The sequence below is a fragment of the Durio zibethinus genome, chromosome 9, assembly GCF_047325235.1.
Source record: "Durio zibethinus cultivar Kanyao isolate XHJ-2024 chromosome 9, ASM4732523v1, whole genome shotgun sequence".
Taxonomy (NCBI): domain Eukaryota; kingdom Viridiplantae; phylum Streptophyta; class Magnoliopsida; order Malvales; family Malvaceae; genus Durio; species Durio zibethinus.
The window spans coordinates 6,976,923-6,996,626 of NC_143170.1; the positions used below are offsets into that span (position 1 = coordinate 6,976,923).

General features: G+C 35.8%; 2 protein-coding genes and 1 pseudogene across 7 annotated transcripts; 1 reads left to right on the plus strand and 2 right to left on the minus strand.

Moving 5' to 3' along the window:
• Positions 1 to 2,181: 2,181 nt before the first annotated feature.
• Positions 2,182 to 6,123, minus strand: LOC111310205 (protein ROOT PRIMORDIUM DEFECTIVE 1 pseudogene; annotated as a pseudogene). The gene is made up of 2 exons (XR_016345119.1): positions 4,253 to 6,123; positions 2,182 to 3,293 (listed from the first exon to the last, which is right to left on the minus strand). The product of XR_016345119.1 is annotated as a protein ROOT PRIMORDIUM DEFECTIVE 1 pseudogene (transcript).
• A 1,290-nt stretch (positions 6,124 to 7,413) lies between these two features.
• Positions 7,414 to 13,802, minus strand: LOC111310183 (homeobox-leucine zipper protein ANTHOCYANINLESS 2-like). Of its 5 annotated transcripts, XM_022909385.2 has the most exons (10): positions 13,583 to 13,802; positions 13,359 to 13,470; positions 11,919 to 12,133; positions 11,693 to 11,810; positions 10,931 to 11,593; positions 10,481 to 10,582; positions 10,197 to 10,409; positions 8,841 to 9,015; positions 8,384 to 8,751; positions 7,414 to 8,257 (listed from the first exon to the last, which is right to left on the minus strand). In XM_022909385.2, the coding sequence occupies exons 3-10, from the start codon at positions 12,125 to 12,127 to the stop codon at positions 7,862 to 7,864; spliced, it is 2,244 nt and encodes a 747-aa protein (XP_022765120.2). In that variant the 5' UTR covers positions 12,128 to 12,133; positions 13,359 to 13,470; positions 13,583 to 13,802; the 3' UTR covers positions 7,414 to 7,861. The 5 variants fall into 5 exon arrangements, with proteins under 5 accessions (XP_022765120.2, XP_022765129.2, XP_022765114.2 ...); XM_022909394.2 differs by lacking the exon at positions 13,359 to 13,470 and having other exon boundaries at positions 13,583 to 13,772; XM_022909379.2 differs by lacking the exons at positions 13,359 to 13,470; positions 13,583 to 13,802 and adding an exon at positions 12,300 to 13,322.
• Positions 13,803 to 15,557: 1,755 nt separating this feature from the next.
• Positions 15,558 to 17,446, plus strand: LOC111316528 (large ribosomal subunit protein eL24-like). The gene is made up of 5 exons (XM_022918492.2): positions 15,558 to 15,641; positions 16,209 to 16,284; positions 16,437 to 16,538; positions 16,686 to 16,834; positions 16,927 to 17,446. The coding sequence occupies exons 1-5, from the start codon at positions 15,631 to 15,633 to the stop codon at positions 17,081 to 17,083; spliced, it is 495 nt and encodes a 164-aa protein (XP_022774227.2). The 5' UTR covers positions 15,558 to 15,630; the 3' UTR covers positions 17,084 to 17,446.
• Positions 17,447 to 19,704: the final 2,258 nt, after the last annotated feature.

The following is a 19,704-nucleotide window of genomic DNA, read 5'->3' on the forward strand; positions in this document are numbered from 1 at the left end:
ACACATTATAATTTATGTTAAAAGAATTTTTTGATCACTAAAAATGAATTAATTGCAAAAATTAATTAAGAGGTGCAATTAGAGCTCAAAATTTATAGTTTTAAAAAAATTATCAAATACTCATTTAATTATTTTTTTTATAAAAATAACATATTTTTCTTTTTCAATATCTTAAACTTTTTAGATATTTTAATTTTTTACAACAAAATTTCACAATAATAATAAATAAATAAAATCTTAAATCATAATTTTTTACAGTAATTTTTTCAACATTTTCAAACACACTATTTCAAATCAAATTTTTTCTAATTTAAACAACAATACTAAACTAGTTCGCGTCGTATTATACAGTTGCTTTTTTATTAAAAAAATAAAAATAAAAACAAAAACGCTTTCTTAGGAGCTGCAGCAGAGCCCTTGCCCTGGCCTTGGAGTCCAGGTAGGCCCACCTGGTGCTAAAAAGGCCGCAAAACGCTTGCCTTCTCGAGTCTGCCAAAAGAAAAAAACATCTGCTACCTCACATATCACGATAACCAGGCGTGCAGATGCTGTAGCGTGCATCATCTTGATCAAACCTAGAAAGATCAGAACTGTAAATGCAGGAAGTAGCTAGCTGCACGCACAGTAATCAACGAAATCTTTCTTGATTGGTTCTATGATGATTGGGACGGCTGGTGATTAGGGATGTCAACGGACCAGGGAAATTTTCAGCACCTCTTTCTTTACAGCCTTAGTCAATCAAATAGGGGCTGGGGCGCTGTTCTTAAACAGAAGAATGGTGAGAAAGAGATTGATTGTGGGGCAGCGAAGAGAGGCTCTTCCTCTAGTGAGGTGGTCTGAAGGATAAAAATCTAAGAGTTTAGGTGGCTTGGGTCTTTGTTCTACGAGGGGAATGGCTATCCGCCTCTCATCCCAATCCTTCCCGTTAAGCATATGGAGCAAAATTAAAATCAAGTCGAGCTCGATCCGATCCGAAATTTTTTTTTTTAATATTCGAATCTGACTCTGATATTATATAAATCGTATACGATCTCAATATGAGCCAAAATTAATAAATATTATTTTTTAAATATAAATATATAATTATATAATTATATAAATATATAAATAAAAAATTAACTTAAAAATTATTTTTATATAATATCAGGTCGAATCAGATCGAGTTTATCTAAAATCCGAATCCAACCCGATCTAAAATCTAATTTTAAAAAAAAAATCGATCCTATAAGATCAAATCGAAACTTGTGGAAAACAGGTTGGATTATGCACCCTGGTGATGATAAAGGCAATGGTTTCATGTGAAAAGCTGTGTAGATCACACAGGAGATTAGTCTTAACAAATTTACCTCCAGATTAGGTTTGTTGGTGGGGAATGTGGCCCTTTGATTGGTGGGAAAATGGCCAATTCGGCAGTTGGAAAAAACTCCACCCAAAAAGTACAAAATTAAAATTAAAATAGATTTACGTCTAAATTTTTTTTTTTAAATCCTTGATAATTAGTAAAACAAGGACAAAATGAATAGACCATATACGTTTTTTTTTTTTTTTTTTCAGAAAAATAGACCATACATGTTTGAAAACCTAATTCAGGAAGATTAATAATAATAATAATGAGATAAAAGGATTATATAAATAATAATATAAGATGCATCACATTTATTCAAACAATGTCCCCACAATCACTATTGGATATTAAACTGGCATATTCAAATTAGGCCTGTATATTTTTAAAATGATATAATAAGATATAAAAATAATACAAAAAAAAATAAAAATAAAAATAGCTTAATTTAATATTTTACTAAAAATTAACAAAAATAAATATATATTTTTTAGATTTAACCTGTCAATATAAATTATGATACAATAACTTTCATATTATATATATTTAACATAAAATAAATATAATACAAATTTTATGCCAATATAATCCAAATCAAAACCTAAAATTTGTTTAGTTTAGTGGGAATTAAAGAAAACTAGTTGTTACCTCTTTTTAATTCTAAATTATGACACATGTACCACATCAATGATTTTGATGAAACTAAAACCATCCATAAAACTTGTCAATTATTAAACAGCACAAAATTTTAACCATTTTGCAAATTGATTGTTTTAAGCTTAGATAAAATATCTTCAGCTTGGGCAACTGACAATGTTTAAGCTAGCTGTCAGTCCACGTTTTCTGTTTGATTACAAAAATATCTCAGATTAATATTAAGTTTATTACAATTTATTTAGAATCGTTTTATTGTCATGGAATTATTAAACTATTTCACAATAGAATCTACAAATATATAAAGGCAAAGGTTTGACTCACCATGAACATGGCTGTTGATTCTAGAGTTATGCCTTGCCTAACACGATGACAAAGCAAACAAGCTTTCGGCGTCGATTGTTATCACAACCACAACCTGCCAAGAATCATTTGCTGGACAATGAATAAACTACTGCCCGATGACGTCTCCTATTTGCATCATGTTCAGAGTCATATGGCACCCTTCTTCCAGGACTCTTGAGGATTCAACAACTGTTGACCAAGAAAGCGAATAATGATCAAATTAATAAATTTCAATTTACTTCATCATAAGTCTACAAAATAAAAATAAATCAGACATCCAATAAGGGGCTTTATGCTCATCTGTCGTTTTCAATGGTTACAGGTGGGGATATGAATGCTCCTCCAGATACACTTGGGTTGGTTCAAATGCCGTACTTGAAATATACGTGACACACTATAAATTTAAAAGTTTACATCTTTTTTGGTTTTGATTTTCAAACCAAACTTCTGGCCCGTGGCTTTTGTGGACAAACCTCAGCTTCTACTCCACTCAAATGACCTAACTCATTGCCCTGCTGTTATCAACTCAACATGAAAAGAATTTTCTGGACTGGGAAACAAGATTTTTCTCCTTTTGCGTATTACTTGGCTGGAACAGAGTTGGCAGTCTTTTCCTTCATCACAAGGAATTTAATCCCAGATGTCTAAGAAACCCCCTGTGGTGACCTCCTAGTAGCTTGTAGACATTGTAAAAATTTGAGCATCAAATCCCAAAAGCTAGTGCAGCCCCGTCTGACTTCCTATCTACCTAATTTCACCTGGAGGTCCTCGACTACTCACAAGAAAGCCATCATGTCATATGAAGTAGGAGATTTACTAGAAGACTCCTTATTAGGATCATCTTTCGGGTTGTTACACCACTCCCTGTCCCGCATAACTTTTACATCATCTCGTCAAGACCCAATACAAACCAACCAAAGCAACTTTCAGCCACAAAATCCATCAGGTCTGCCTTTAGTTTATAACATGACAGCCAGATTAGTAATGATAAAACAATTCTTTTAACAATATGCAAACTTTATATGATGCCTATTTAGAAGAAATAATTCCAGTCGGGTTAACCAAATAAGTAGACCCCTCAAAGTTCATTCCATAGATGCCAAAAATGATTAAAAGAAAACTTTAAGCCAGTGATTTTGATTAAAATCCAACATATTTATCTTCTTAAAACCTTATCATACTAGACTCATCAAGGAACCAAAAATAATATGTCATTTGCAACACAAATGCTAGTATTTGATTAGACCTTATTGTACATCTATGCATTCCTTGAGCAACTCACCATTAAGGATTAGTCCCTACAAAATGAATTCTAGACTAGAAAATGTAAATGAAAATTCTACACACATTATCATGGAACAAGGACACCTATTTCCAGCCCAAGACCTGCCTAAAATTCTCCACAAGAAACAGTAAAAGCTTTGCACTGAAAACAAAACACCCATCCACCTGCTTAACCCCACCCATTATTTTTCCCTTTGTTTCTCTTTCTTCCAAACAGAAAGAAAGAACCACTATATAGAAATTTGAAAGGGAGAATGGAACATCAAAATACAAATGGAGGGAAGGGAGGGGGAAAATAAAAAACAACTGCTAACTTTGAAGCTTTCAACTCCTCTTGAGAAGCACTCCTGATAAAAGCGTTATTGGTTTCCAAGAACAGCAACAAATAACCACATATAAAGAAAAATATCGAGTATGCAATGGAATAAACCAACAACAGACGGTTAACACACCTCATCATGATACCAACAACAGAACACTAAACTGAAGAAAGGAATTGGTAAAATGAAAGTAAAAAAGAATAATCCACTCTCCGGATACTGTCCATACAAGCACATCACCAGTATACAAATATGTAATATAAATATATAATTGAGAATTTGAGAATTTGAGAATTGTGAGACTTACTTGAATGCATAAGCAACTTCATGGAACAAAAACTTCAGGTAGCATCTTATTTCCTTTACCTGCTGAAATTTTGTGTCAACTTCTTTATTTGGTGAGTAACACAGGCAAGAAGAATGGCAGTAAATGGTTTCAGCTTCAATCTTCCATCACTAAAATTTAATCAACCTCAAGTATTTTCCCACTCTGACAGGTCCATCAAGGCCCCAAGTTATTATTAAACACACGAGATGCTACTTCCACATACAACTTAGAAATTCATTGACACTTTCCAGCTCCGACATGGCAATCATTAATCCAAAATGTTCTCTGGATGTTAATGCTTAGTGAATGCAAAGGCAGTCCTGCATTGTAACATCCGGCCGGTTATAAGTTCAATGTTACCAAATTAAAAATGAATGGAACTACAAAATTAGGACTTGCTATTCAGTTACACAGGTATCCTCCTTTTAACCCATAGTTTCATCAAAATCCTCATTCCCATCAGTATAACGAGATTCAATGTCGGAAACAAAATCTGAATCTGAACCATCCTTTTCCTCCCCATCTTGCCTAACTTTACCCTCAACCCCAAATCTTCAAAATAATTCTCCATATAGTCTCGTCGAACACATGCCATTTCATCACCATCTCTATCCCTCCTATAGCTAACCAGTTCCCTTTCCACCTTTGCCTCCCTAGAGCTTAACAAAACTAACTCGCCCAACTTCCTTCTCGCCAAATACAAATAATTTGGCTCAATTAACTCTCCTTTCTTATAAGCCTCTCTAAGAAACACTGTATGAAGCTTCCCATAATTTCCACTATTGAAACATAAAATATTCCCTGATGCTGAAGCAAAAAATCCTTCAACTTCTCAGCGAAATTTATCACCATCCTAAAATGTGCAATCCTCTCCAACGTAATCTTCTTCTCCACAGTCAATGACAACAACGTGAATAGTTGCCACTGCCCTCTTTTCCATCCTCTTCTGAGCTTCTAATGACCTCAGATCATAACCAGACACATCCTCATAAGGCAATCAATATGGAACCCGTTGCCACAACCAAACTGCAATCCTTCAATATTTACCTATCTTAAACCCAGGCGGAAAATTCACAATAAATGAGAACCTAATATCCTCAGCGTCAAATCCTTTTTCTCTGTACTCTCTCTCCCTAACTTTCTCTATATCACAAACAGCTAACCTAGGATCTCTTTCAACAATATCAATGTACTTATTCCTAGTCTCTTGTGCATTAAAAAATCTAAAAAATTGTGGATGCTTGAGAATTACCAAGTACGCAAAATCATCAGGCAACCCGAATTCTTTCATTGCAATCCGAACGTGGTCCAGTCTTAAACGACCCATATTTGACATCATAAGCAAATTCCTTAGCCGGGTCACCGCAACAGGAATCCGGGCATTGAGTGCTTCTCTTTCTTGCTCAATGTGGAGAAGTGCCTTCCGCGTAAGCCTGCAATAGAGGATTCTCTGAACTGGGTGCTCAAAGATTTCAAAAACGTGAGGGAATTTGAGGAGATAAGCGCCGGCTTCTTTTTGTTTGAAGCCGAGACCAAGGCGACGAGCGACAGAGTCGAAACGAGTGATGGGCAGGGCTTGGCTTGGTTGGGAAAGAATCAGGGATTGGAATTTGAGGACTTTTCGGGTCTCTTTCTCGACTTCCATATAGTTGTCGTAACCCTGGTCGCGTACTCTTTGCTGTTTCTGGGGATAGAGGTGGATTGAGACATGAGCTTTTTGGATGTGAAGTTGTAAAAGAGAGTTAAAAGGAGTGGTCTGAGAGGCGTTCGAGTTCTGGGTTTGAGAAGAGTGGAAGTGTAAGTAAGGAAAACCACGATTGTTTGAGATTGACTAGTGAATTTTATCGGGGTTTAAGGTTTTGGATTGGAGTGGCGGAGGATTGGAAACTTGCAAACGCAAGGGACGAGTTCTGTCATCCGTGTAACGGAAAAAGTGTTTGAAGCTGGGGCCGGGAAACATGGAGGACTATGCAGATGGCGCCTTAACCAACTGGCAACAGGCAATGTTATATGGACTCAGCGGGGTCCGATCCAAAAAAGGGTTGCTTGACTGTGGGCTGGGAAAGAGCACCGAGCTAAGGCTAGTTAATTGTGGCTCTACCCCTAGTTTATATATGGGTCATTTTGGATCTAAATCCTGGGACTTGGAAGAAAAAAAGATGTTTGATTCTATTTCCATGATACCCCAAGTAGGGATGGCATCGGGTTGAATTCGGGGCGAGTTTTGTTCGCCCCGAACCCGACCTGATTTATGTCATCCTAAACACGAACCCGATTCGATCCGAATTTTTTAAATACCCGAACCCGATCCGAATCGAAATTAATAAAATATTATTTTTTAAAATATAAAATATTATTTTTTAAATATAAATATTTTAAAATATTATTATATAAATATATATAATTAATTAATTAATTAAAAAATAATTTTTTAATAATATCGGATCGGATAGGATCGGATTTTAGGCATACCCGAACCCGACCCCGATTGTACCTAATTTTATCCGACCCGACCCGAAACCTGAAATTCAAAAAAAAAAAAACCGACCCTATAGGGTCGGGTCAAAACCCGTCGGGGACGGGCTTAATTGCCGTCCCTAACCCCAAGTGAAGTTTGCTCAATAAAAATGTAAACCAGTAATAATTCTTCGTTCTTCACTTACAAATCAAGATATTTTGCAGATGTTACAACGTAATTTCCCGGTCCTTATCAGCATTCAGCAATGCAGCCAAAGCTCCTTCCATTTACCATATTCCTAAAGGGGCAAATGTGCCAAACTACCACAAGGATCTTAATATGAGCAATGCCTTTATTGCCGCCACCATTACAGGAATCTTTTAGCAAAACTAGTTTTTATTAAAAACAAAGTCTTTATTTTATTTTCTTGGGGCTGGTTTTACGGAAAAACATAAAAGTTGGTTTCACAAAAAACACTTGGGAGTTGAAGAAATGCTACATTTTCAGCTCCACACCAACTCAGAAATCTAAATTAAACATAGAGCATTTAAACAAGGGAGATAGAGATTATACATGCACCACATAAAACCTAGAGAAAAGCCAACAACGAAAGCAGAGGTTGGGACCCGGTGTGGAAGATTCCTAGGTTAATTCACATAATAAAATAATTAAAACCAAACTGTAAACAAGTAAAGGGCAGCTGGCCCAAGATTTTGATTAAACTCAAAACATAAAAAGCAAGACCAGTCTTGCAATGTCTATCTTGTGTTTCTCTATAACTTTGACTAATTAACAAAACAGGTTTACCATCTGAGAATTCAGAGCTAAGCATCTCAAAGGTCGACCAAGTCAATGCCCGAACCACAATCCCCTGCCCAAATGTTTCAAGTATGAAGCAAGTAGCATGCTGTTAGGATTCACGGCAGAACAAAAATTCTCCACAACTGGTTCGTACTTGACTTGAAACCTCATTTACACGAACTATCATCTCAAGCTCCATTTCACTTCCATTCTATATCTAATTATCTCCTGTACTTTCCACATCTTTTTTTTTTTTTTCTGCTTTTCCGTTCACAAAAGCACAAAAATATAAATGTAAATTAACTACGCAGCACCTTACTCAGCTCCAGTTATGTTACTGCAAGGGCAGCTTTGATTTTCTGAATTGTGCAGGAGATGAGATTGTTAACAGTTTCAACTGACTCCATTGTTAGCTTAGCTGTAGGAGCGCTATTTACCAAAATCTGAAATCCAACTGTAAGTAGGCATCCACCACTTATACTCCCATCAATGTCAGGTTTCACCAAAGGTCCATTAGAGTTGCTTTGCCCAACATGATTATTAGGTGAAATACAAGGAAGAATGGCAAATCCTGACGGTAAGAGTGCCACATATGTTGAATCACCACCATTCATCACCACACTCATTGAAGATATGTCAATGGGTGCATACACTACCAATGCACCAGAGACATCACTCCATGTTTCTTGTAAAATTAGCATGTTGTTCTCATTTGCGTTAATGGCCTGCAAGGTTGCATGAAAAGAAGGCATACATCTCAAACAACGAAAAAGACATGGAGAGAATAGATAAAAGAAAATATAAGATATCTGCAGTCTCAAGTCTAATAAATCTAGATGATGAAATCTTACACTGCCACGAAGGAGAGAGACATAGTTGCCATGTCCCCGGCCCTTGGCAACATTGACCATCTCCTGCATTGGCCCACCATTGGACAAAATGTCCCACTGGCTCCGCATCTGTTCATCCCGCAAGAAATCAAAGAGACTTTTCTGATTTATCGGCATCCAAACAGAAGTAGAAGCACTCAACACAACCCCTCGAGGCTCACCAGGGTCATTTATATTCTTCCGGGTCATCACCCTTACATCTTCACCCACATTACCAACACTAAGCTTGTCCCATTTATGCATGCTTGAACCACAAACTCCAGAGCAGAAGTTATTTGTCATGCGTTGTGCAAGCTTTATCATGCTTTTCCTCCCAGCTGGAGTTATTCCTGTGGCATGATGGCATATATTAGAAGATGAACATGACTTTAAATGTATTTGTCAAAGAAGTGAAAGAATGAAGTAGCGGTAAAAAAACCTGTATTATCTTCACCAGGGATGTTAGGAGACATTAGTACTGCCAAGCAATCAGATTGCCTTTGGAGAGTGGCAACCCACCTGTGTGCACCAAAGCCAAAACCAGAACTGAGTAATGGCCGCAAGAGATAGTGAACAGCACTGTCATCATATTCTGAGTGTTCAACCCACGTAACCTGCATATAATTATTTGTAAGCATGCTTGCTCACGCCAAAAATCAAACTGATCATCATGAGTTCATCTAGAAGGCAGTTATAAATGTATGGAAAAACGAAAAAAAAAATGTACATAGGCTCCATTCATCTCAAATTTTAAAATTGTTCAATAAAAGATTTTCTAAGTCGATATATGTTATGATAGTATTAGATGAAGCAAAGAAAAAAACTGTTTCCTCTACTATTGAAGGGAAAAGTTCAGTAAAGAACCAATATCTAGTTGGTGATAAAAGCAAGTGTAGATTCATAATTCCCTGTATACTCAAAACTAGGTAAATTTCACCAAACTGTTGAGTGAATTAGAAAATTTTTGTTGTTATTTTGTTAAGAAGAAATATCCTTGAAACTTCAAAACACTGCTGCATAAAAGAAGGCAAAGACAACATCAGAGAGGGCAAGAAATCAAGTCAAAATGTCAAGGGGCAGTCCTCATAGAATGGGACAGAAAACGTCAACAGAATAAGAAAATATAAGTGTGAAACTTGAATAGAAAATTTCTGTCAAATTTTAGATTAAGAGTGTGGCATTAGTAAAATAAAGTAAACAGAGGCCATAAAACATGGGGTTCTAAATATTACAAGATAACGACCGGATCCAGATCATATCAGCTCGTGGACAATTAAAAAGGTGTTAAAAGAGAAGGAGAGATAGGAATAGAAACATCAAAATATAATGTATATATATATATATATAGAACAATGATAGACAATTCCAAGGATTTACCTGATATGAAGCTTACGATTAAGGTACACTCAAGATTATACTAATACAAGCTGAGGCTCTAACCTTGACTAGATCAACTCTGCATAAGCATCTTCTTGAGGAAAAATATAATTAAAGCTTCATATTCCTAGGTGGAACCCTACTATTTCTTATTAGCCACCCCATCAATGAGAATGGAAATTTGGTGAGTTATTAAAGGAGTATTAAATTCTGCAAAGCACAAGTCAAGAGAGATTGAGACTGAAGTCCAAGTGCATATTAAATTTAACCTTCATTTAGCCTCAACCAAACTCAGAAGTTTTAGTTATAAGAAAAACATATAAGTGCAATGCAAGCTCAATGAGCATCAAAATGTCAAGTACACATTTCATTTATAAAAAATTTGGAGAACAAAATAAAAGTTCAGATTAGTAAATACCTTGGAGTACTTATTGTCCATATCTTGGATAACACATCCAGAAGGAAGCCTCCTGCAGTTTGGAAACATCTGTATATTTGCAGCATCTTGGCTAGCATCAATAGAAACATCAACCACAGCCCACACACCCTCCGATTGCTGCTTGCAGAACCTGATGAATCTCACTTGACGGACAGGAACCAAAGGTGAAAGCACTTGAAATTCAGCATCCATCTGCAAAGTGTGATTTCATAAGGCCTGGCTAAGCAGAAAAAGAAATAAAGACAGATGGCAAAGAAATGTACCACTTGCAATGTGTTGTCTCTGGTTACACCTTTACCACTGGATATCACATCAATGATTGCTGCTCTAGAAATCATGCAGGGAAACATTTCTGCCCAACGATTCTATTCATAAAGTAGCAGAAAAACAACTTGTCAAACAACAATTTTCAAACATTCTTATTTTTTAAGATTCAATCCATAAAATCAGCAATGGACCATTTGCAGCAACCAAAAGCACCATTTCTACCAGAAGTGAAGTTAATTTTACCTGTGTAAAATATATCAAATGAAATGTAAAGGTGACATGTAAGAAGACAAAAAAAAAACTACTGATGATTATCTGCAACTTTTTTCTCATGGCCTCTAAAAAGGAGGGCATCAAAAGGGCAAAACACATAATAAAATCCTAAAGGCAGACAGAAAATTCAATAGAACAACAAAAGCACTGCAACAAGTTAATGGGTGGCATACTGCATCCATTAACGTCTCTACAAGAGCCAAGCTGTGAAGGAAAACCAGGCCAGTTTCCCTTGTAGCCTCAGTTGTGTAGCCACTAGGTTTCATGCCAATGCAAGAGGAGAAAGTCCTACTGTACTCCTCGAAATTCAAGGTTTCCATCCCACCATCCAAGCCTTTGAACCAAAGAGGATCACCCATCTGCGCCATCTTAATTAATTCATCCATAGCTGCCAAAGCAACACCTGCAAAGGCTGACCTGTCATATGGCATCTCATTGGCCATAGGTTTCATTAACGGCACCATAGCCCCATCACCAAAGTCAAATCCCATTGGTAATGTAGTGCCTGCATTGTTCAAGCCACCAAAACCATTTCTTCCTACTGCAAGCTCCAAATTGGAGTTTAAGCCCTGGGAAGGAATAGGACTGACCGAGGACGAGAAAGGCCTGCCCAAGAACTTGTTTGTTAAAGCACATACCCGGCTGAGTTCGTCTTTTAGTCGAGCATTCTCAATCCTAAGTTGGTGTTGTTCATAAGATACTTCACCGGGCACTGCTGGACCACCACAACTGTTGCATATCGGGCTAGTCATGGCCTGCTTCAAAAAATCATTCTCGGCTAGGAGTTTATCATTTTCTTGTCTAAGAATTAAATTTTCGTGGCGTTCCAATTGGGTCTGGTTTAAACGATAAATTTTCATTATTAGCAATCTCGAACAGCAGTTTAGAACTCAATCATCAAGATTAAAAAAGAGCAAAACAGATTATCAACTTACCTTCATTTGGGTTCTCCTGTTTTGAAACCAAAATTTTATTTGCTTGTTCTCTAATCCTAGCCTCCTGCTAAGCTCCATTCTTTGTTTTTCATCAGGGTGAGGACACTCTTTGAAGAAGCTAGAGAAAAAATGCGATAAAAACAAAGAAAATAACTTCAATAAGCAAATCCATGAAAATTACAAATAAAAAAATTCGTTGAAAGAAATGAAAGATAAGCAACCATACGATTCAAGCTCTTGTATTTGATGTGGAGTGTGCCTGTGGTACTTCTTCTTCTTAGGCGGTCCATCAGCAGATGCATCCTGATCATCACCGGATGCACCTTCAAAATTATCACTTCCAGACCTACTCTCATATCCATCCTCCTTCATCATCCCTACTAAACCCGGATCAAAGTTTTCTCTAATCAGCCCCATCTCACCATGACCGTCCATTCTTTTCTGCACCAAAAGTAAGTCCCCCTATTAAATGACCCATCTTTAAAATAATAACAAACATACAGGCAAGATCAAAACAAAAAATAATAAAGTAGGTAATAAATTAATTAAAAGACAATGCACCGGATTCTAGAGAGAGAGAGAGAGAGAGAGGGAGACGGGGCAATACATAGTATAGAGAGAGGGAAGGAGAGCTTTGCATAGATTTGGGAATATGTTGGGTGAGAAGAGGTGGCTCAACAATGGCACCACTTAGCATGTTCCTGTGTGGAACAATATCAGCCACAACAATCCTTGCACCCACACAACCACTCTCGCTGCTGCTACTACTCTTGATTAAACCCCGAAAACTCATTAAAATAGGAAAACCAAAAACAATTCTTTTTTTTTATCTCACTTCCTCTATTTTTTCATTTCATTTGTATTTCTAGGCTCTTGGAAATGGCCACTATCACTTTCACAAGGTTATGCTTCAATTTCGTTTCTCTTTCTTGTCCATAAAGTTTGACTTTACAAACAACACCCAGATTGAGCTAAAAGTCTAAAACCTTTTCAACAATTTCATCTCAACAAAGACAGAATGAAAAAGACCATGCATGACTGAACCCAACCTCTCTCTCCCCGCCTCCTCTCTCGAAGACTCTTATTTTTCTCTCTCAAGAAAGTCAGTTCAAGAAAGAGAAAAACAGTGGAGAAACAGTGTAGGAACAGGACAAGAAATACCACTTTTTATCTTATAATGATCAAAGAGTTCACAGCTTCTTTCTATCTCTCTACATAAACTTAGCCTAGGAAAATCTCTAAAAACGCATAGAAACACCGACAAATATGAAAAACCCTAATTTTCCCAGCAACACGTTTGACCAATTGTTTGTCGGTATATTTGACAAAAATGAAAAGGACACCAGAAAAAAAAAAAGTTAAAGACGTATATATAATATCATAAACACCGGTAAAAGGGAACTCAAAAAGATGGCATGGATAAAAAAGCAAAAGCCATAAACCAAAACACAAAAAGGCCAAGCTTGTATCTATCACATTCACACTCTTCAAATACTATATGATGCAGTAAAATACTGAACCAAAATCAAAGCATAAAAAGACCCAGTTGACCAAAATTTCTATCTCTTTCAGTTGCAATGCAAGAAAGAAACAGGCTGTAAGAAATAATTGCCCAAAAACAAAAACCAAACCAGTACGGAGATTAAAAACATACAAGTTATAATACCTTTTTAATTTTTTACAGTAACCAACTAAAGGTCGCTGTTTTGGCACAGAGAGGAATCAGGATAGATACAGGTTATCAGATCCTTCCCTCTCTCTTTCTTAATTGTTGGGATCTGTAGAAGAGTTAAAAAACAGAAGCTATATAATAAAATATTAAGCGGCTAAGATTAAAAGAACCCATGAAATCAATAAATAAATAATGGGTTTGGCAGTAAGCTAACTTACTAGGAGAAAAGGGAGAGAAAATCAATGGTCAAACACGTTAACGTTTTGTTGAATATCCAAAAAGTCGGGATTTAATTAAAAAAAAATGAAAAACCCTCTTAAACCCTGGTGAAAGCTGCAGCGATCTCTTTTATTTGTTTCTTTTCAATGGCCCTTTCTTCTCCTCTCCTTCCATGCGCCAATCTTTGCTCTTTCCTTCGAGGAAAAAGGTCAATATTTAAATATGAAGAGAGGGAGAGAGAGAAAATCAAGAGCTTAATACAGTGTGGGACCCATTACCTTCCAAAACTCTGTTCGGGATGTCCGCCCTTCTCTCCTTGACAGCGCGTGCCTTTTCGCGGGATTTGTCCTTTCTGAACTGGATCCCATAGAATCCTGTGTGCTCGTACTTCCAAAAACTCGCCGACACTGGCTAAGGAAATCCATTCCAAAACTGACACGTATAGGCGAGGACAATACTGCCGTCATTTTGGAAAAAGCAGGGTTATTATGGTACTTTTTTATTTACGGGGACACGGTTTGGCCGTGACATTAGGCCTCTGTTCTAACCCTAATTAGGACGTCAACTTGTTTTTTTATTATTTTTTACAATAACAACTGAATTATGGGATTTATTTTTATATATTTTTAATATTAATGGATTTTAAAAAAAGAAATAAATGTAGATATAATTAAAAAATAAAATAAATTAATTGAGTTAAAGATTTAAATTTTTAAATCTTTTATAAATAGCATAAAATTAAAAAAAAAATCATAGCAATTAGTGATAAATCGATCACAAAATCTATATATGATTTAGGAAAAGGATATTTATATATGTGCGAGCTATTCACTATAAATATCATTTCATTGTAATAATTTCATAATCCCAGATCTTCTTATGCGTTTTCTGCTCATCCTAGCATGTCCTTCATTAACACACAATCTTTTGGACGTTTGAAAAACATCAATTCTTGTTTCTTAGTTGCATACATATTGAAGCCTTTTTGTTACTCTTTTTAGCTAAGAAAGGGAAAAAAAAATAACATTCAATCTTTTAAGATATCAAAAGAGATTTGTGTGACGGTGAATCAATGACTTTAATTGTTCTAAAGTATGGAATCAAATATTTCCAATTTAAGACTATAATAATAATAATTTCATATAAAAAAAAAATTAGCAACAAAGTTGATTTGAGAATGCTTAAATGGAGTTTGGAAAGTTACCCTTTTGACAAAAGCTTAGAGATTTGAGAGTTAAGAGCATATCATCTTTCTTTTGGAATGATATTGATTGGTATATATGATAAGTATGGTATTTAGGAAATTGCATTTTAAAAATGTTAAATTATGAGATTTTAAACGGATTATCAAATCATTGCATTTTAATTCAATTGAATATGAGTTCCAACACATTAAGTAATATACCAGATAAACAAATACATGGTAAACATTTTTTTTTCTACTAAAACAATGTTAGTATTTCTGGAAAACCGACCAAATGCTAATCTAAATTACAGTTTTACCAATGCATGAAATATAAGTTTGATCCATTCCCTTATCTTTAAAAAAATTAACAAAAGAAAATAACAATTGATTTAAAAGATATTTGACATTCCATACATATTTGTCAAATTGTTCATGGTTAAGAGACACATTATGTATTTTAATTGTCTATCATTGCCATTGCAAGTTTTGTTCTGTTCGTACAAAGTTGGTGCCAAGATTAGGGAAACAATAATTGTCATTGTTGACTGTTGAGTGCTCGTGTGTAAGCTTTGAAAGCGGTAAGGTCTTGTTTGGTGGTAAAATTTGGCAATCTGTTTGGGTTTGACCAGTAAAACGTTATTTTATACTGGGCCATTCTTTTGTTATGTCCTTTGAAATTATGCTTTGATGGGCAGCCTTAGGCCCATCGTTTCTGCAAGATACATGTCTCACACGTTGTAAATTGGGCCGGGATCAAGTAGTCCAGAAACCAACTATAAATGGACGATAAAATTTATAGACCAGGGCTTTCATTTTTACCTCCCGCAAGAACAACTCTTTGTCAGAGTAGCGGCTGCAGGCATGGTTCTCAAGTTCGTTTCTTCTCTACTTCTCTATTATTTGTTTATTTACTTATTTTAAAATTGCATTTTCTTAACCATTTTCTTTCACATTCTTTTAATCTAATGGCTGTTTGTTTCCTGAGTCGATTTTGGTAAAGTTGGAAACTTAGATTAAATGGCTAGACAATTACAAACGTAATGCACATTTTAAAAAAATCAATCTTAGTTTCAGTGAAGACTTGTTTCATCAAATACTATGTACTTTTTTTGAACAGTGGCTTTAAAGCTTCGGCTTCGATGATTATCTAGTATGTTTAATCTGGTAAAGGGTACTATGTTTGCATGTCTGAATGCTTGTTTAGCAGTAGATGGCTGTTTAATATGTGAATTTGTTTAAACGATTGGAAGGTTTTATGAAATTGCATGACAAGTGTAGTTTAGATTGATAATATCCTGTTTTCTTGATGGTGTTACTTCTAGTTTTCATGTCAATAACTTTTGTATTTGTAATTTTTAGCTAGCTTGATCGAATGGATTTATCTATCTAAACTTAGAGTACAAGTGATTAATGTTAATTGGTAAATTTGGCCATTGCAGGACTGAGTTATGCCGCTTCAGTGGGGCCAAGATATACCCTGGTAAGGGTATAAGATTTGTTCGCTCAGATTCTCAGGTAAGCTGCAGTGAGCTTTACACTTGGTTTTATTGAAGTTCATTTTCATTTTGGTATTTGCTTTTTGTCTTTTACTTTCTCTTTTTTGTTTCCTGCGTTACTTTTATTGACCCTCTAATGAAATCGATGAATATTATCCTTTCATTATTTAGGTCTTCCTCTTTGCCAACTCCAAATGCAAGAGGTATTTCCACAACCGTCTGAAGCCATCCAAGCTTACCTGGACAGCAATGTACAGAAAGCAACATAAGAAGGTCTCTTTATTTTCTTACCTCTGGATTCTATAGAAAAATACCTGAAATCTATCTCTAGGAAATAAGCCCTCTTCTACTTTAGCATAGAGGAAGTCTCTAGGTATTTCTTATTTTCTAATTTTCATTTTTGGTTGCCAAAATCTGCAGGACATTGCTGCAGAAGCTGTTAAGAAGAGGCGCCGCACCACAAAAAAGCCCTACTCAAGGTCCATTGTTGGTGCTACACTAGAGGTCATTCAGAAGAGAAGAACTGAGAAACCTGAAGTTCGAGATGCTGCAAGGGAAGCTGCTCTACGGTATGTTTACACTGTTGTTGAAATTACTTTGTAAGGGAAATTCATTTGCATTAGAAAATTTTGTTTTCTGAATCACATGATCTCTTCTGCAGTGAAATTAAAGAGAGGATTAAGAAAACTAAGGATGAAAAGAAGGCTAAAGAGGCTGAGCTAATGTCCAAGCAACAAAAGACTCAAAGTAAGGGCAATGTGCCCAAAAGTGCTGCAACAAAAGGCCCCAAGCTTGGTGGTGGTGGTGGAAAGCGCTGAAACCTTTTTACTCTTGGTGTAATAGAAGTTCTCAGCAGTTTTGTAGTATTTGATATTGATATTGGTTGCCCTGGGTTTTTTGTTGACTTACACTGAGCAAATTTATTCTTTCATGGTTTATGATTGTGGGTTCAAATGGAGAAATGAAAGGAATTGTGGATCCATATGGATCTTATGTATTTTATTTGATGTCCTAAACAAGTAGTTTTGTTGCCTAATTGTGGCATTGTTTAGAAAGCTGGAAAAGCATTTGCTTCTTCATGCATGCGAGTTGTGTGGTCCTGAGCTCATGAAATGCCGTACTATAGCATTGAAGAATCTTCAATTCATAGTGTATATTATAGCTCCTAATTCCTTGTTCTCCGCGCAATCTCAAATAAATTATTTAGTTACTTTGTAGGGTTGATTACTTCCGCCTGTAAGTTGTTGTAGAGTTGGGGTAGTTTAGAAGAAATTTTCGCATTACTTATCGATGAACCTTGAGAATTAGGTTTTTTCTTGTAGGATGTTAGATCTTCAAGGTCCTTTTTTTTTTTTTTTTTTAAAGAAAAGGTCAGCCAGGGGAAATTGTCTCAATCCGAATACCAAATTTGCTTTTGGGTATGGGGCGTATGGCCTATGGCCTTGGTTTTCATATATGGGCATGTCAGTATTTCTTACCAGCTTGTTTCTACCCTGACAGTTGATGATAATGACAAAGCTCGAGCTGGAGGATGATGACCATATTCAGACATGAATTTTTTTTCTTTTCCTTGCGCCATTCAGACACGAATTAAATGATCAATATGTTCCTTTTTGATAATCTTTTAAAATTCTAAATTAAGTGTTGCTACCCTCTCCTTTTTTAATACGGTGGAAGGGGGAGAGCTGGGCCAAGCCAAGCCAAGCCAAAATGACGTTACTGAAGGAGTACGAATGCGACAAATCATGATCGCCACATGGCAAGAACCAGCGAAGAGTGGCATGCAAGATATTACGAGCAACTGACCCACCTGAACTCTCTAACTTTCTCAGCCAACTAATGTACCGACCACTGATCTATCCAAAACCAAAAGTGCCCCTCAGAATACTACTACCAAACAGGTGTACACGTGCACCAACATTGTGTAACGAGACAGTTACTACTTACAAGCTCCACCATGCTGTTGTTATGAATCTAGTAAGTTGTACAAGCTTTGCTGTTGCTGTTGGTTGCCACTTTACTCTTGATTCTTTGCAGGAAAGTTTTGATACTGCCAACCAAATAACTAAGTAGAATAAAAAATGACATCAAGAAAATTGCTTTCATTTTCAATGATTTGATTCAAGTACTGTTGGGAATTGCCTTGCTGGCAGGCTGGCACCTCAGTTTCTTTCCTCATTATAGATTCGCTAATTTTCCAGCTAGGAAGCAAACACTGGATTGTTCTAACCATGTTGGCCAGTCTGTTTTTATTGATACTTATCTTATTCAACTACTATGATGTTAACGCGCAGAGATGCAAGCAACAGTGAGAAAATAGGTAAACTGGGAGTTTTGTACGTACGTGATGATGTGTTTTAGGTTGAGATGTTGTTATAGAATTCATACACTTCAGCCTATAGTAATTGATGGTTTTGAAGAGGTGCAAGTGGCTAGGTGGTGGTTTTCATGATTGAGTGAGACTAGTCCATCGGATGAAGCAATCTGCATCATTGGAGGGAGAGAGCGAGAGAGGGCTTATCTCTATGGCGAATGATGCGATAGGATTCGGAAATATGAAATTATTAGTGTGGAAGCCAAGTAAATATCTTTTTCATGGAGTAAATGGATTTTCTTTAAGCATCGACTAAATGGATTTATACCTGATACCCGTATAATAAAACTTATAAACAAAGCTATTGGCCTTATTTAAATTATTATGGCAAAAAACAGTGCTGTAATTTCATTGCTTTTATTCATTCAAAGTTTAATGGAAATCTGATGGAGCCATGAGGAATGACAACTAAAAGCAAAAGTATTGACTAACTTTAAAAATTTGTAATAAAATTTACGCAAAACAGAACAACGAGTTTGGAGAATATTTGAGTGCTCAAAAATCAATGTAAAACAGCAAAAGCATCATATTCCTCTTTTGCTCTGCAAATATATATATATATATATATATATATATATTACAATCCCATCAAGAAGTTACTTTTAATCCTTGGCAACTTGGTGAAGTTATAAACAATTTTATTGTTCGGATAACTGGTAATATGCTTGTTAAGATAATTGTGATCCTATTCATATATTACTGTCTCGCCAAAAGCAAGAAAATTATAGAGCGTTCAGGCTTGGCAAAATGGCTCGGGCTAATAGATGTTAGGAGATTAAGGTTTTGATAGGAACATCATTTTTTTTTTATAAGGAAGGTCTTAAATTGAAACTAAAAACATGATTATACTTATTGAAATCTGACTAATAAAATCGTTAAACTTTTAAAGATGCATGATCGCATGAACTAATAAAATAAATTTACTTTTTTAATAAAATATTCTCTGGTTCTATCTTTCCTGATTTTCTTGATTTTTTGAAGATTACTTTATGGATGATGATATATGCACTTGGTTGGATTATAATTTAGAAATCATGAACCGGTTGGTTAGCATAATCAAATACT

Coding starts and splice junctions, on each gene's coding strand:
- LOC111316528 (XM_022918492.2), top strand. Junction 16,285..16,436: donor TTGTTCGCTCAGATTCTCAG/GTAAGCTGCAGT, acceptor TTCATTATTTAG/GTCTTCCTCTTTGCCAACTC. Junction 16,539..16,685: donor ACAGAAAGCAACATAAGAAG/GTCTCTTTATTT, acceptor CAAAATCTGCAG/GACATTGCTGCAGAAGCTGT.
- LOC111310183 (XM_022909379.2), bottom strand. CDS start 12,485: ATGAGTTTTCGGGGTTTAATCAAGAGTAGTAGCAGCAGCGAGAGTGGT. Junction 10,410..10,480: donor GAGACAACACATTGCAAGTG/GTACATTTCTTT, acceptor CACACTTTGCAG/ATGGATGCTGAATTTCAAGT. Junction 8,258..8,383: donor TCTCTCTCCTTCGTGGCAGT/GTAAGATTTCAT, acceptor GCAACCTTGCAG/GCCATTAACGCAAATGAGAA.